Below are 17,001 nucleotides of genomic sequence, written 5' to 3'. Positions count from 1 at the left end.
CACAGGGGAGCTCCCTGCTCCCGACATTTGGGGACAGAAGTTGAAGGCTCCCTGCTGGCCCTCCCCCAGGCCACGGGGCTGAAGTGGTCCTGCTCCCCTGTTGGGAACGAGTAAGCGGTAGGGCTGCCAGGCGTGGGGCTACCAGCCTGGAAACCACAGGAGCCTGAGGAAAAGGAAACAGTGGATCAAAGCGGCCACCACATTTACCAACCCGAAACCCCCCATTTACAAAGAAAACCCAGCATCGTCACAAGTTATATCACCCTCAGGGAAGCCAAGTGGGTTTTTCAGGTTACTGACTGGGTCAACTTTTTATTCCTCAATCAGTTTTTGTCACTAATGAGCCAGAAGCCGGCCATTTCTTCACAGAAGCTTTTGAATTTGCAGAATTCATTTGGAAGACCCAGGGAAAGTGGATCTGAGCCCTCTGCAGTGTTTCCCCTTCACCTGTCTCCTTCCTGGTTTTCTCGCTTTTTCACGATAGTGTGAGGAAGTAGAAAGAAAGTTGGTGGCGAAAGGAAAAGAAAAAAGAGCACAGGCGCGGAGTCAGAGGGTGGAGCCGGCAAAGGGTAAAATGTAGGAGGTGGGCTGGAGGACCTCGAAGGTGACACCAAGCCCTCCAGGTTTTGATTCCAGGTGCCCTGGGGCCGGTGTGCCGGGTTTCCTCACTCATTCACAGCCCATGAATGTCAAGTCCGAGGAAAAAGGCACGAGAGTTTCCCTGTGGGAGCCTTGCTTCCATCCCAGCCCCGGTTCTTACTTCCCTCCCTGATTTTCTGCTTCCAACTCTTTTCATGAAGTCCTTACCGATTCTAGAATGTGTGATGTGACTGTAAGGCTCTCCCCACCCTAAACACACACACAACAAACAAACTGTGACAGAAAGCCACGGCCAGGATTTCCTGTGAGTAACAGGTCTCGAGGAAGATGCCCCGAAAGGAAAAGCCGCCGCCCGTGTTGACCTTGACCGCACAGCTGAACCATCTGAGAAAAGCGGTGAACTTTCCCCTACTCCCCGGGGTGTAAGTGCTATACATCTCAAGCCTAAAGCAATATTTTTTTTTGTAAATACATTTTAATTGGTACCTGGTACCATCATCGAATAGATCCTGGCCTTCAGATACGGCCTTCAGTGATGTCAGGGCAAAACCCAATTGTTTGTTTGATGGGCAGGGCCTGTGCCGGTAGGGGGTGGGGGGAGACCCGGGAGACCCGTCACTGATACGCAGGACTCAGCCACTGAGCCTGACCAGCAACACGGCTGGGTGGACGCATGTGTAACGCTCTTGTCCACGGGGAAGGGCATTATTGTAGGAAACTTTGTTTTCATTATTGCTTGTTTCCTGCATGATATTTGAGCTTCCGGGAGGGGAGAGAGAAGAGAAGAGAAGATGATGGGCTTGAGAAAAGGAATGTCTTCACTCAGACCAGAAACCACTCAGGAGACACCAGGTTTTGGTAAACAGGAGATGGCCCAGATAACAAGGGAACAGAAGAGTCCGGAAGTTAAGAAAGTTGCAAAAGGAGGAAGAAGTGTGGAAAGTGGAAAGTTAGCCCTTCAGATAAGGCAGAGAGGCCAGCTGAGGACGGGCAGCTGAGAATGAGGGCTGATAAGATGAAACTGCTCCTTCCATCTGAGGAAAAAAAAGGAAGTATTCCATGTTGTGGAAATCCCAGCACAGGAGGGCAGAGTTCCAGGGCAGGTGAGGAGTACACTGTGGCTGGCTGGACCCCTGACGGCTGCCCCTGTGCCTCTTGACTGTCCAGGGACCTTGCCAGCCGGAGCAGGACAGCAGTCCTGTCTCCTCCGCCCTCCCTTTTCATCAGTCAAAAAACTTACTCATCTGGTGTCTCTCTCTTGATTCAATAACCCTGGGTGATGATGGGTTAATTAGTAAATTGAATCTATTCCAATTTGCTAATTGACTCCTATGTCACCTATTTGAGAATATTATCCATTAATAGCCACTTCTTGGCTGTTTGATAACTACTGAATTACTTAATATCTCTGGGCCTCCATTTCCCTCAAAGGAGGTGGACTTAATAATGTCTAACAAAGAGGTGATGTGTGTCGGGCCTTGGTGTGAAAGTGGAAGGGGAGGGCTCCAGGGTGCCATTTTTAAGACAAGGTAGGAGTGGAGGAAGGATGTCTAGAGGAAATGAATGGAGCGGGAACACTGCCTGGTAGGCTGCAAGCGGAGCATTATTATTGCTGCATCCTCCCCGGGCAAGGAAGAGCCATGTGGAATGTCCCAGAGGAGCCCGAGCTTCCTGTGATGTTTATTAATCATCCTGATGACAGTGGAGAACCTGCATTGATTAAATTCACTGATGATCCTAAAGTGAGCAGGGAAGTCAATTCCAGAAAGGATGGATTTATAAGGCGCGTGGTAATATTAATCAGCTCATCTTCATGACCAGGCCAGCAGCAAATGAAATGGGATTTGCCGTGGGTGATGGCAGTGAGGCACACCTGAGGGCAAACGATAATGAGCCCGGTTCCAAGCTAGGAAGCTGTTATTTAGAAAATAATCATGGGGCGGCAGCTCTAAAGTGGAGAGTGAAAAATAAATTAAAAACAAGCTTAAAATAAACTCAGCACAGGTTACGATCTCTCTCTCAGCACTTTTGTTGGCGGTTGATGGGGGTAAGAGAACATGAAAGGCAGAGCAGGGAAGAACTTACAAGTGAGGAGACTCTCGTGTTACAGGTGAGGAAACTGAGACCCAGAGGGGTTAGAGGTGACTGACTAGGTCGGGGGCAGCCAAACCCTGCCACGCTGGTCACCACTCTGTCCCCTGTAGGGGTAACAACAGGGGACCACGCCTTTGGATGACCTAGATGTAACTTGAGACTCCCTCTCAACACAGCTGTGGAAGCAGTCTCTGATTACTGGGCTCATGAAATACTATCTCCGCATCTCTAACTTCAGTCGGAGCGAGGCACTGGCCAAGCCACGACCAAAAACTAGATCTCCTGATTTGCCTCTCGCTTTCTTCTGCTCTCTAGGTTCTAAACTCTCAGCAGACAACACTGATGAGAACTCAGAACCCAAACACTAAAAAATCAGAACTGGCTCCATAACCAAGGTTCCCACCTTGGCCTCCAAGTTAGTTTGAGGTCCTCAAACAGAATTTTAAAAGAAATTTAAAAAAAACTCTGAAACTGTATGTGCAGTGATGTTGGGAAGACACTCCGAAATGTCAATAATTGGGGGCCAATGAGTTTTCGGCCTTTGGGGAATAACAGCATTAAAAAAAAAAAAATCCACCAAATGCAGGTCATGAAAATTAAGCTTCTATCACAGGCATTTGAAGAAATTCATAGCCTTGTTGAAAATTCCCTGAGACGGATTTACGTTTCTTCTGCTGGTCCCCCTCTCGGGGCGTAGAGTGGATTCCGTCTGTGCAGATAAAGCGGTGTGGAAGGGGTGCCTGCGTGCGGTGGGTCTGTTTCGTCAGGTTGGGGCCTGGACCTGGGGAGGATGCAGTGGGGAGGGGGAAAGACTGGCTTTGGCAGAAACATGAAGTAGGTGCAGTTGGCCGGTTCTCAGTTCCTTTTGTCCTTTCGGTTTCCTCTCCCAGCAAGGCTCATGCTGGTCCTCTGAGTCCCAGTGCGGAGATGTGGCAGCCGTGCCATAAGGCTGTGCTGGTCGTGTCACACAGCTCTAGGGGCTCCTTTCCCCTTTGGAAACTCAGCGACTCAGTGAGACCAGTCCCCTTGCAGACTCAGAACCCAGCTCCATTTCTTGGGTCTTTCCTTGTCTTTCTCAGGCTCCCTTGGAAATCTCCCTGCTATGCGTCTGGTCTGACTTACATCCACATGGGCCCATGGGTCTCTGCCCAGGAATGTCCTGCAGAGACACCCATTAGCCTAAGTGAATGAATGAAATGATAGAAAATCCTAGCATGTGCCGAAAGAAATCTCTCCTTAGGTACACCCTTCAGTGGAGCGTTAACTACCTTGTAGGATGAGAGAGAGTGATATTCACATGCTTGACCAGCCATAACCACAAAGTTAGCTACCAGGATCCCTTAAATACATCTTTAATTTGTTCAGCTCTGTGCAGCTTGCAGCATCCCGGCCCCCATGCCATAGAGCTAAGGTCTCTGGTGCTGGCGTCAGTCAACTTGGGTTTGAATTCCTTCCCTGCCACTCACTGGCCATGCGGAGTTAAGCAAACTGTCTAAACTTTCGAAACCTGTTTTCTCATCTGCAGAACAGTTTGGTGGATAGGATTAGTGAAGCTAGAGCATGTGAAGCACTTAGCACAGGGCTTGGAGGATAGTCAGCAATAAATGTTATCGGCTGTCATTGTTGTTTGTATTTCACAATAACCTGTGAGACAGGAGAGGTGGATATTAATTATCTCCTTAGTCCTGGGAATCCACGGATGGGCAGAGAGAAGTGGTTTGTTCAAGGGTATGTAGTCAGTACGTGCTAAGGCTGGCATTAAACCTGAGCTTTCTATGGAAGACTCCAGAATTTTTCCTCCCTCTTTGTGTCCTTGTAGCTCTTATGCAGCAGTTAGCCACATACGTCTGCTTCCCCAGGCTGCATGTCTGTGGCACATACATGAGATACACTAGTTGTTTTTTAACTGGCCAAGATACACAGATAATAGCAAACACAGGGTGTACATGTTTCTAGCATCATGGTACAAGGCCACCTCTCCAGGTTATGGAAGTGCCATCTGACATAAAAGGAGAATGGAAATTTGCCCTTTCATTCAGAGCCACCATCAATCATCACCCTTCTCCAATCCCACAGACAGATACAATGATCATATTATTTGCCAAGTAAGCTAGTCAGTTTAATCATAAACAAAAACAGCTGCAGAACCAATGCAGGAGCCCAGGTGATGCCCAGTCCTTTGGATCCTCTAGGTCTGTTATGCTGAGGGCCCAGGGCTGGATCCAGATTTTGTGGGCCCTGAGCTTATTCAGTTTTGGAATCTTCTTTATGAAATGAAACAAAAGTATAAATTCAGAATTAGGTATAGCAAAATTATAGAAATGGAGACCAGATTAGTAGTCGACAGGGGTTAGGAATGGAGGAGAGGAGAGAGAAATGAAAGTGCTTAAAAAGGGGCAAAAGGAAGGACCCTTGTGGTGACATATACATGAACCTGCACATGCGATAAAATTGCATAGAACTAGTACACACACAAATGAGTAGATACGAAATCGATGAAATCTGAATAAGATCAGTGGGTTGTAGCAATGCCACTTGTTGGGTTGCCATATTATATTACAGTTTTGCAAGAAGTTACTCTTGAGAGAAACTGAGTAAAGGCTACATGAGCTCTTGACATTATTCCTTATGACTGAATATGAACCTACAGTTATTTCAAAACAAAAAAATTAATTTGGAAAAACTGAATAGAAGTAGAACCAGATAATCTGGGAAAAAAAAAAGTACTAGACTTTGGAAGGGCTCTTGCTAATGAGAAGCTGGAACACTGGAGCTTCATTGGCCTCATGGTAAATCCACCTCTGGTTAAAAAGGCAGCAGGGGCTTCCCTGGTGGCGCAGTGGTTGAGAGTCTGCCTGCCGATGCAGCAGACGCGGGTTCGTGCCCCGGTTCGGGAAGATCCCACATGCCGCGGAGCGGCTGGGCCCGTGAGCCATGGCCGCTGAGCCTGCACGTCCGGAGCCTGTGCTCCGCAACGGGAGAGGCCACACAGTGAGAGAGAGGCCCACGTACCACAAAAAAAAAAAAAAAAAAGGCAGCAGACTGACAGAGGATGAGGCCTAGTAGGGACATGAAAGCATTTCAAGACTCACAAGTGAAGGTACACTTTACAGGAGGATCTGTTATAACCACAAGTAAGGTCACTTGCTTTAAAATAAACACGAGATACTCACCCACATAAATAGGCCGACTCCACTCGCTGGAGGGTCCCACCGCTCTGCACACAGAGCTCACTGCTGCTCTCACTTGAATGGAATACTGAGAAATACCATCAATTACGGAGATGAATGTATTGGTCGTTATTTTTTCTGTCTAAATGGGAAAAAATAGCATTGTAAGAATCCCTGGACATGCAATTTAAATTATGGCAGTCATCAGGATGGGAGGTGGTATGTAAGTAATGTGACTCAGTATTCAGTGACCCGTTTAAAATCAGTAAGACTCACATCGATTAGTTTATTCTAGACCGCTTCACTATGGAGGTGTTGGCAGTCACCCTTGGGGGGAAAGCTGTGTAGTAACCAAAATAAATAAAACAGGCAACTGTAAGATCTAGATGATCCATCCGGGTCCAACTGATATTTCCAGACTGAAAGACTGGAGTGGCACATAGCAGAATGCATAACCTCTCTCATCTTGTCCCTGGATATTCTCTAATCACCTAACTCACAATATCACATGGCTTCCATCATATTCAACAGGATCCAGCAAACTACAGTCTATGGCCAATGTGGCCTGCTACCTGTTTTTGTAGGGACTGCAAGCTAAGAATGACATATATTTTTCAGTGTTTGAAAAATATAAAAAGAATAATATTTTGTGACTCATGAAAAGTACATGAAATTGAAATTTCAGTGTCCACAAACACAGTTACTGGAATGCAGTTACGCCTATTTGCTTGTATTGATGGCAGAGCTGAGTAATTGTGACAAAAACGGTATGATCTGCAAAGCCTACAATACCTACTACCTGGCCTTTTACAGTGAAAGTTCGCTGATCCCTCATACAGTGTCTCACCCCAAGCCAAGGGGCAAGGAGCAAGGGGTGGAGGGGGCATAAGGAAGCAGAAAGAGCAAGGACCTTGAATCTAGGAAGAAGGGGGTTTGAATCCCAGGTCTACCTCCATCTAACTGCAGGGTAATTTCCTTGACCTCTCTGAGCCTCAGTTTTCTCATCTGTAAACTAGGAACCATACCACCTAATGGATTATTGAATTAAATGGAATTAACTTTGTAAAGCCCAAGTTTAAAGATATATTGGGTTGTATCGTATGAAAACTGATAATATTCACCAGCCCATTTTTGACCTGCAAAAACAGCCATTTTGGGCAGTTCAACCTAATAATAAGCACTCAGTAAATGCCAGTTTGCTGTAGGCAACACAGGCTAACATTGTCTAGTGTTGAAATGAAGCTGTTTTCTCACAATCAAACCCTTCTTTTTTTTTTTTTTTTTTTTTTTTTTTTGCGGTACACGGGCCTCTCACTGTTGTGGCCTCTCCCGTTGCGGAGCACAGGCTCCGGATGCACAGGCTCAGCGGCCATGGCTCATGGGCCCAGCCGCTCCGCGGCATGTGGGATCTTCCCGGAACGGGGCACGAACCCGTGTCCCCTGCATCGGCAGGCGGACTCTCAACCACTGCGCCACCAGGGAAGCCCAACCCTTCTTTTATATTCTCTCTACTGGTCAGTGTCCCCACCATGCAGCTAATACCCCAAACCCGAGATGTGTCCCTGGCCGCCTGTATCTTACATACTCCTGGATGTGTTTCTCCCTTCTTCGTCCCTGCTCCAAAACCACTGCCATTTTAGGTCTCATCATTTTTTGCTTGGAGCATTGCAGTAGCCATGAAACTGGTATTCTATGTCCACATGTCCCCTCTCCGTCCATACCCAGCTTTCATGCTGCTACCAAATTAATTCTGCGATTCTGCAGATGTGTTCACATTTTTCTATCAAGCTAAACACTTTAGTGGTTTCCATTGTCTATGACCATGGTTTTAAAAAGAGAAACCATTTCTTTTTTTAAACAAAATCTTAGAGTCATTCTGGGAGAAGTCCCAGTGTAAGAGCTAGAGTTACGATTCCAGCGTTGGCCTTATGTCCAGGCTGACTACATTACTGCCGCTGGGCTGAAGGAACCATGCTCACTCATGCTGTGGGGTTGCTCCTTCGGCCTAGAACCCCTGCCACTCCAGGTGTGGTTGGAGGACTGGTGTGAGTCAGGAGCTGTTTATTGCTGATCCTTGAGGAGATAAATATAGAAATGGAGACAACAATTTGGGAGCTTTCATAGCAACCTGGCATTGCCGTGGCATCCACACCCAGAATCACTGGGCTTGTCTTTGGCTATATGTGATTTTTCTAGCAAATCATTTTTATTGTATTTTACAGAAGTACCAATGTAGGGTGGATTAGAAATTTTAAAAAGAAAGCCAGTCTTTCGCCATGTGTGCTTAAATACATGGGGAAGTGCTGGCTAAAAAAAATCCATCTCTGCTTCTCCCACTAAGCAAGTTTCTATTCCTCCTTCAAGATTCCGTTCAATTCCCCTCCCCTGGGTGGAGGCCCTGGCACCTTGCTTTGTCCACTCCCTCCTTTGTATCCACGTTGACATTAACGATGGTCAGGCAGCTCTGAGGCTGAGTGAGTGCATCCAGTAGACCAGGCCCCTTGATAGCAGAAACAGTACCTATTTATCTCTGTATATCCCACAGAGAAGCCAGCTCGTAAATATTTATTAACCCGAATTGAATTGAATTGAATTGAATTGAATTTGTAAGGCAGAAGTTTGAATCCTGACTTCTCTTCTATTCTTGCTTTGTGACTTTAGGCAACTTACTTAATCTCTCTGTGCCTCACTTTCCTGTAAAATGAGAATGATCATTACATAATAGAGTAACTGTGAGGATAATAAAGCATAATGCATAGTTGATGCTCAGTAAATATTGACTTTCATTCAGTTCCTTTCCCCTTGAACTTTTTGTCCATTAAGGCTAAGGAGGCAGTTTTTTTTTTTAAGTTGTGGTAAAATGCACATAACACAAAAGTTACTAACTTAACCATTTTTAAGTGCACAGTTCAGTAGTAAAGTACATTCACATTGTGCAGCCCATCTCCAGCACTCTTTTCATCTTGCAAAACTGAAACTACTCGTTAAACAAAAACTCCCCATTCACCCCTCACCCCCGCCCCCCAAAGCACCATTGTCTCACCATTGTTGTGATGAATTTGACTGCTCTAGGTACCTCATATAAGTGGATTCGTACAATATTTGTCTTTTAGTGACTCGCTTATTTCACTTAGCATAATGTTCTCAAGGTCCATCTATGATACAGTACATGTCAGGATTGTCTTCCTTTTTAAGGCTAACAATATTGCATTGTATGGATAGACCACATTTTGTTTATCCATTCCTCTGTCGATGGACACTTGGGTTGCTTCCTTCTTCTGGCTATTGTGAATAATGCTGCTGTGAACACGGATGGACAAAGATCTTTGAGACCCTGCTTTCAATTCGTTTGGATATGTACCCAGAAGTAGAAAGGTTGGGTCATGTGATAATTCTATTTTTAAGTTTTAAGAAATCCCCTTACTGCTTTCCATAGCAGCTGCACCATTTCACCAACAGTGGTGCTAATGAACTTTTATCTGACCCGTTGCATTATTTTCAACCAAAAGTAATAGATCCTTTCAAGACAAAAAGCCAGTAAGGTTTGATTTATTTTCATAAAACCCAGGTAGATGGAGATTAGATTACCTTTGACCTTGCTAGTTCCAAGGTGTAACCAGCGCAGTCACTGACAATAATTTTTTAAATGTCTCTAAAAGAAATCTATCATCGAATATCAGAATGAGCTGAAGCATTACCTGAAAATACCCCTTCCTTGTGTTGTAAATTTTCACTTCGTAATCAAAGCAATGGACTGGAAAAGCAGAAACTGGTTTCTCCCATTGGATAGAGAGACAGGTTCCTTCAATCTCTGCTGTGACGTTTGCTGGAGGATTTACTCTATCTAGGTTAAAGAACCGAGAGGTCGGTGATCACCATTGATAAATCTAATCCACCCACATTTCTCAAGGCATCTCTAAGCTGTGTCTTGTCGAGTACTGTAACCAGGATTTAATCTACGAACCTGCAAGCCACAGGACTCCAGCGACTCATATCTGACTCCCGTCTTGTGGTGCTAAAGGAGAGATCTCTCCCGTAAACCTCAAGGATTCCTACTTCAAAGGGCATCGAATGGTTAAGTGCCTTTTCCTTCAGCTTACTGCAAGACCCAACCCACCATCCATTTTTACTTCTCCAGTTGGACCGATCTGAGGGCAAACCTGATCCTGGAGAGAATGCCCTGGAGCCTCCACTAAGCCCTGCTCTATGAAGCAGGTGTGTGGCTGGACTGATTATTTCCTCTTCCTGGGCCTCAGTTTATACTTCATTTTGTTTTGTGTATCTTGTTTTGGTTTGTTGTGAGGATTTAGTTTTCTCTTACAGAAGAAGGACGGATTAGGCTAAACTTCCCTTTGCATATAACTCCACAGTTCTTTCCCCCGAGATCTCACATGATTGTTTTATGGCCACCTGTTGTGGATAGAAATTATCTCTAAGTGAGTGGCCTTGTCTTAAGTTATGTGACTTAGATCTCACAGTTACTGAGTCATAGGGACGAGCTAAGAATGGGGCCCACTGGCTCCAGAGGCTACCATCCCCTAAGCCAAAAAATTTTTCATCAAAAGAGCATTTATTGGGCTTCCCTGGTGGCGCAGTGGTTGAGAGTCCGCCTGCCGATGCAGGGGACACGGGTTCGTGCCCCGGTCCGGGAAGATCCCACATGCCGTGGACGGCTGGTCCCGTGAGCCATGGCCACTGAGCCTGTGCGTCCGGAGCCTGTGCTCCACAACGGGAGAGGCCACAACAGTGGGAGGCCCGCGTAACGCGCAAAAAAAAAACAAAACACATTTATTTCTTTTAGTAATCTGAGAGATTGGTCTCAATAAAATGACTATCACACAAGAAAATGCCCATGGTCTGTCCCAGGCTGTGTCCATTGGCATCTTAATATCATTGTTTCTCAGGTCCCCCTCAGCATTTTTTGTTACCTATTTTTATGAAAGTGATATTTTTAGGTCATCTAAGTAATACTCTATCGAAGAGAATTATATAACCTCTTTAGCAAGTGCTGTGATTCTTTAAACAAAGTTATACTCTGTTTGATACACATACAGATGATAGAAACAGATATAGGTGTCACATGCCAAACCATGTCCTTTAAATAATAACATTTTGCATATTTATTGGATACTTAGGCCAGGCACTCTTCTAAGCACTTTATAATTATTAACATACTTAATTGTCACAAAGACCTTGTAGGAAGTATTGATTTCTCCCCATATTTCAGATAAAAAGATTGAGGCCCAGAGAAATGACCAGCTTGTCTAAGGTCACTCAGCAAGTCAGTGGAGGAGCCAGGGCCCAAGTCCAGGCAGCCTGGCTCCACAGCCCACTCTACTAAGCAGAGGCCACCACTGAAACCTTGAACGTTCAGAACCAGAAATGTTATGTGAGAGGCTCCTGATGAGCTGCATTAAAACAAGTATCTAGGATGAAAGAGAAGGTCTTCAGTTTTGAGAACTGAGCAAGTGAAGGCTTAAATAATAGGCTTAGATCTGAGAACTACATCGTAAGGGGGACACTCTAACTCAAGAACACCCAGAGGAGAAAGTCCAGAAGGGTAGAGGATCATAAGAGGAATGCATGAGAACTGGGGGCCGGTAGCCCGGGGAAGAGAGATCTCAGGATGGGAAACCTGGCTGCCTTTGGATAGCTGAGGGACCATCTTGTGGGGAAAAGAATCAGACCTATTTGGGGGTGGCACCAGCCCATCACAGGACCCATGGGCAGAAATGTTACTAAACCAGCCAGAGCTGCTGAGAGATGATATGGGGTTCTTCCAGCAGTGAGTTTACTTTCCCTGGAGCAGTGATTCTCAACGAGGGGAGATTTTATCCCCTAGGGGACATTTTTATTGTCACAACTTGCGGGGGAGGAGGTGCTACTGGCATCTAGTAGGTGGAGACCAGGGCTGCTACTGAACACCTGGTAAGGCACAGGACAGGCCACACACGGAGTTCTTTCGCCAAATACATCAGGAGCGCGGAGGCTGAGAAACCTTGACACTGAGGTTCTTAAGCAGCGGGCAGATGGTCACAGCATCAGACAAGTAGCTAAACAAGGTGATCCTTATAACCCCTCCGAGTGCTGAGATTCTGCGACTCGGTTATTTTGGCTTTGAGTCAAGCCCATCTTACCAATGGCGTGAAGGGCAAAGAGCTCATCGAAAGGCTTGATCGCAGCTTCCTCGCTCGAGCCGTTAACATACACTGCAAGCGAGTCGCGCCCTTTGCTATTGATAAAAGTCCTGGGAAACCAGCAGGCGATATTTCTCTGCAAGGTGTCTTTGCTGTATTCTTGGCATTCTTCAGTCCAAGAGCCATACCTGAATTGGAACACTCATAAGTTTTTAAGGCTGGAGGAAACAACCCACTCATGAAAGTGAAAACAGATACTAACCTATAGTAGAGAAAATACTGCGTATCCTCAGGGGCATCCTTGCCAACAAGCCAGGTGCAGTGAAGAGAAACTTGGTACGGCCGTAAGTGTGTGTGATTATTTGCCTTCGTGTTCGTGGTGCAAGTTAAATTCACAATTGAGGTTCCAGGAGACCCTAGATGGTCAAAAATGTTTTTAAAAAGAGTGGATGTATGTTTATGTATAACTGATTCACTTTGCTGTACACCGGAAAGTAACACAACCATATAAATAAACTATCCTCCAATAAAAATTTTAAAAAAAAGAACAAGACATTGCCATGACAGCTTCTGATTGTTTGTTTAGAAAGGGTAGTGATTGGGGACATCAAAAAGGGCTTCACAGAGCAGGTATGATTTGATTTGGGCTCTGAAGTATAGGAAGGATTCAGAAAAGCAGTCAGGTGAGCCCAGGAAAGCGAGGGCTCCAAGGCAGGACTGTGCTAGTGTGTAGGAGTCATGGCTGTAAATCCATCTGAGAAGACCGCAGGAATCACGTAGGGGGTGGTTGGAAAGATGTCCTGGAACCCAATTATTAGAGACCTGATTGGCCCAGATTTAGTTTATGACCCTCTGTCTTTTGAGCTGGGGAGGAGAAATATCCACAATGCTGACAGGGACCGGCCAGACAGAGTTGGCTGGGTTATGACGCTGAGAAGTGATCATGGTCTTGGTGAGGATGTTGATGAGGTAAAAGGATACCGGGCAGGAACTGGTGACTGACAAAAGAAGAGAAAACTGAGGTGGTGTTTTCTGACTTTCCTGTGTTTACAAAGCCTGAAATATAAAACTGGGCTCTTAGAGGGCTGCCTTACCTGGTGGGGCTCTAAGCTCCGCGGAAACCCAGCTGCTTGGCTGGAGGGAGTGGTCGTTCCACGGGACCGTCTGCACACTTGCTGAAAAGCCTTTATGAAGGATGGTTGTGCGTCTGCTCTCAGTGTTCCTGGTTTCGTACTAAAAATAAGACCCACAAGTCACAATATGCAAAGGGGAAGTGGCCTTGAGAGAACTATTTTAATCAACTAGGCGTTTTCTTCCATTTTTAAAATGGCACGTAAACACGATGCAATGAAATTGTTTTGCTAGAAAAAATTAAACCCACTGTTTCAAGGTTATGTCCTTATCCCTAAACTCATCAAGTTGTAGACATTAAATAGGTGCAGCTTTTAAAATACAGGTCAGTTATATCAAAATAAAGTGGTTTTAAAAATGAATAAATAAATTAACCAATTCGAGATGTGTACATGTTTCAAAAATACATAATAAAAATATAAAAATTAATTCTTCAAGGATACCTGAATAAATGCTTCTTATAAAAACAAACAAAATGTTACAATGAAGGCTCCAGTTTCCTTTGACTACTATCTCTAGTTCCAGTCTCCTTACCAGCGGTAACTTTTGACGGAAAATTCTCTAGAATTCCATATTGACTGGAATTTAATTTGTTTAATTTTATTGAGCATCTACTAGGTACCTGATGCTTTAATATATGCCTGCAGTGAAGTTGGGGCTCTGAGAAATTAAGTGACTGGTCCACGATTCTAAAGGCAGGAAATGGCCGAACTGGGATTTGAACTTGGCCTCTTCGATTAGGTACCCTGCCCTCCTCTTCTTTTCAGCTTTTCTCTTCTGTTCTTGTGACTATTTTAGAGGAAATTATATAAAACCAATATCTGAACCATTGTACCTCAGAAGTTACTAAACTTGATTTTGTGTGTGTGTGTGTGTGTGTGTGTGTGTGTGTGTGTGTGTGTTATGCGGGCCTCTCACGGTTGTGGCCTCTCCCGCTGCGGAGCACAGGCTCCAGACGTGCAGGCCCAGCGGCCATGGCTCACGGGCCCAGCCATTCCGCGGCACGTGGGATCCTCCTGGACCGGGGCACGAACCCGTGTCCCCTGCATCGGCAGGCGGACTCCCAACCACTGCGCCACCAGGGAAGCCCCTAAACTTGATTTTTAAGTGGAAGAATTGTCCCAAAGTTAAAATGTTCTGAGCTGCTGTTTAATGCAGATGTGGCACTAGTTCTCAGTCATTTCAATGGAGACATTGCTCTACTGGGAATATAACAAAAAGCCCTTTAGTGGTTTTCTTTTTTTTTAGTTAAAATTTCTTTGATAAGGAAAATGCAGTCAAAGTTAAAACTTAAATAAGGATTGCCATCAGAATAAACACTTACATCTTCTTCTTGTGGAGCATTTATTTTCACGTGATACCCTAGCTGGACATTTCTTTGTTCTTGATCAGTATTTGGTTCCCAACGTAAAAGAACTTGAGCTAAATTGATAGCTTTAATGGTGAAATTGACAGGTGGGAGAAGTAAAACTGTAGATCAAAAGAAAAAAGCCACGCAATGTTTAATTATACATAGCATTTTAAAGTTGTTAAGTATTTTTTTGTGTAGTATAGTATTTTATTATGGCTATCAGAATGTATAACACTGAAATAATCTTGGGAAGAGTTTCCTTAGAAATGTTTTTAGCTCATTTTCTTTTTACTTTGCCCAGGTATTTACCTGTAACATCTACAGGTATTTTATTGAAATCTGAATATTTTACTATATCATTACCGAATACAAGCATAATTTTCAAAGGGTCATTATCCATTAATGGACTGTAATAATGTATTAGTTTGTGGGTAGCAATGTGTTTAATGACATGGAAGAAAATAGAATAGAAAATACCAGGTGCATCAAATATATAAGAAGTACTGTTTCATGAACCTCTTGTTTCTATTATAAGTGTACTCACATATTTGCATATGTACTGGTTCATGATGTTAAAAGGATTTATTTCTTATTATGATTCAAGGTCAAAAAAACTCGTGAGCAAAATTACTCAAATAGGCATTTAGTGTTCTATTCCCCCCATTAATGAACCACTCTCTAATGTTGCCTTGAAAATAAAAGCTTTCACAAAATAAAAGGTTTCATTTAAATTACAAAATCAGTGCCTGTTCTTTTTAGAAACCTTGGAAAGCACAAATGATCAAAAAAGAAAAGAAAAATTTACCCACACTTCTGTCACCGAGAGTGACATTAACGTGATACAGTCATTATCTTTTTTCTTGGGCATATGTTTATACAACTAAATAATTTTTGCTAAAATTACAATATTGTACAATTATGAAACCTCCTTTGATTAATTTACGACATGTGAGGATGTTTCCACTGACCTTTAATATTCAGTAGCCTTCCCTGACTCTGCTTCCACACCTGCCACATACAGTATTCTGAGGCTCTGTCTGTACTGCACTGCCCGTTATGGTAGCCACTGGCCACATGTGGCTGTTTTATTTAAATAAGATCAAATGTTCATTGTCTTCATTGCATGAGCCATATTTCAAGTGCTCGATAGTCACTTATCACTGGACAGTGCAGATACAGAGCATTGTCATGGTCATAGCAAGGTCTCTTGGACAGGGCTGATGGGGGAACCATGTGGCAGGTCTTTTTTTCTTAAACCCATTGATCAACAAGTTTCTGAAGCAAACCTACTGGAAGCTTCTTATTCTTTGGTTGTGAGGACTTGGAACCGTTCCCTTGCCTGGAAAGACGTTCCAAATACGGCCATCAGCTGCAGCTTTGTTCTGAGTGCCCATTTACCCACACTTGGAATATGAAGTGTGGGTAAACTGCAGCATAAAATGTGCATTTCAGCTGACTCTGCTTTCTTATAATAGAGCATGTTTAAAGAGTTTGTATTCTGATAAGAATAAATGTTCCATCCCCTTTAAAAAAATCATAATTTCCTAATTAATTATTATTTAGGAGAAAATAATGCTATCCTTTTTGTAATGTACTTTTTCTCAAAAAAATATTATTGAATTTAATAGACGGTGCTTACATTTTTTATCAGGAAGTAAGTCTACTTGCAGTATCACTGTGGCCCCCAAAAGAATCAGTGATGCAGGTGCCATGATGATCAAATCCTACAGAAAACAGAGACAAAAATCCAAATTGCCACCTGTTACCATTTTAAAGAAAAACTGGCAGCTCCCTTCTAAAGAAAAATGTAGTCATTTTGCCATTTAACGAACATTTATGAACTTTCTGTTACGTGTTAGAAATACCAATATGAAAAAATCTTGGACTTTGTCTTGCCAGTGTGGATCCGTAATCTGAGCGGCAGAAGGAAGTGTAACTCGATAATTGTAATTCCAGTCGAAAAGCTGCTCCCATAAAGATGTTTATGGGGCACAGTAGGAGCAAAGGGACTTCTGAATTGAGTCCTAAAGGATGAACTAGAGTTCTTGACACACACACACAAGTGAGCAAAGGCATCTCTGGTGGCCTTGCACACAGCCATGCAAAGCCGGAAGAGAAGAAGGAAAATAGGAGAGGATTGCTATTCAGCGGGAGACCAGAGCAGGTCTTTGAACAGTAAAAGTTCTAGGCAGCGTTAATCAAATTGAAAGTAAATACCATGGCCAGTTTCATTAATAAGGATTTAAATATGAGCCAACATGACAAGAAACTTAAATCTAAAACAATTTTAATGTGGGAAAGAGAAACTTTGTATCACAAACCTAGAATGTGTGTGGTACTTTGAACTGTGAAGAGGCTGAATTTTTTGTTGAAGCCAGAAAGGAACAGGCCATAAAAGAAAATGAAGACGTAGTTAATAGGCCTGGAGAAGATGAAAACAGTATTTCTATTTATTTGAAATAAGTGGACAATGAAAAGGAATCTCGAGTAGAAAAGTTAGCATAACTCAAGTGTGGCC

At 43.8% G+C, this 17,001-nt stretch overlaps 1 protein-coding gene across 1 annotated transcript in view; it reads right to left on the bottom strand.

Annotated features, from left to right (window-relative positions):
* Positions 1–16,195, bottom strand: part of IL5RA (interleukin 5 receptor subunit alpha) — a gene marked incomplete at both ends in the record, with an annotated part of 29,865 nt that extends 13,670 nt beyond the window's left edge. The window contains 7 exons of the mRNA XM_081246640.1: positions 5,868–6,006; positions 9,563–9,708; positions 12,002–12,189; positions 12,264–12,417; positions 13,096–13,234; positions 14,457–14,602; positions 16,123–16,195. Coding sequence (XP_081102766.1) covers positions 5,868–6,006; positions 9,563–9,708; positions 12,002–12,189; positions 12,264–12,417; positions 13,096–13,234; positions 14,457–14,602; positions 16,123–16,195 — 985 coding nt within the window. The remainder of the gene's footprint in view (positions 1–5,867; positions 6,007–9,562; positions 9,709–12,001; positions 12,190–12,263; positions 12,418–13,095; positions 13,235–14,456; positions 14,603–16,122) is intronic.
* Between the last annotated feature and the right edge of the window lie 806 nt (positions 16,196–17,001).

Source organism: Mesoplodon bidens, assembly GCF_964165515.1.
Source record: "Mesoplodon bidens genome assembly, chromosome: 10".
NCBI classification, from domain to species: Eukaryota; Metazoa; Chordata; class Mammalia; order Artiodactyla; family Ziphiidae; genus Mesoplodon; species Mesoplodon bidens.
The sequence above is the reverse complement of the archived record's forward strand: the minus strand, read 5'-3'. Positions and strand labels throughout refer to the sequence as shown.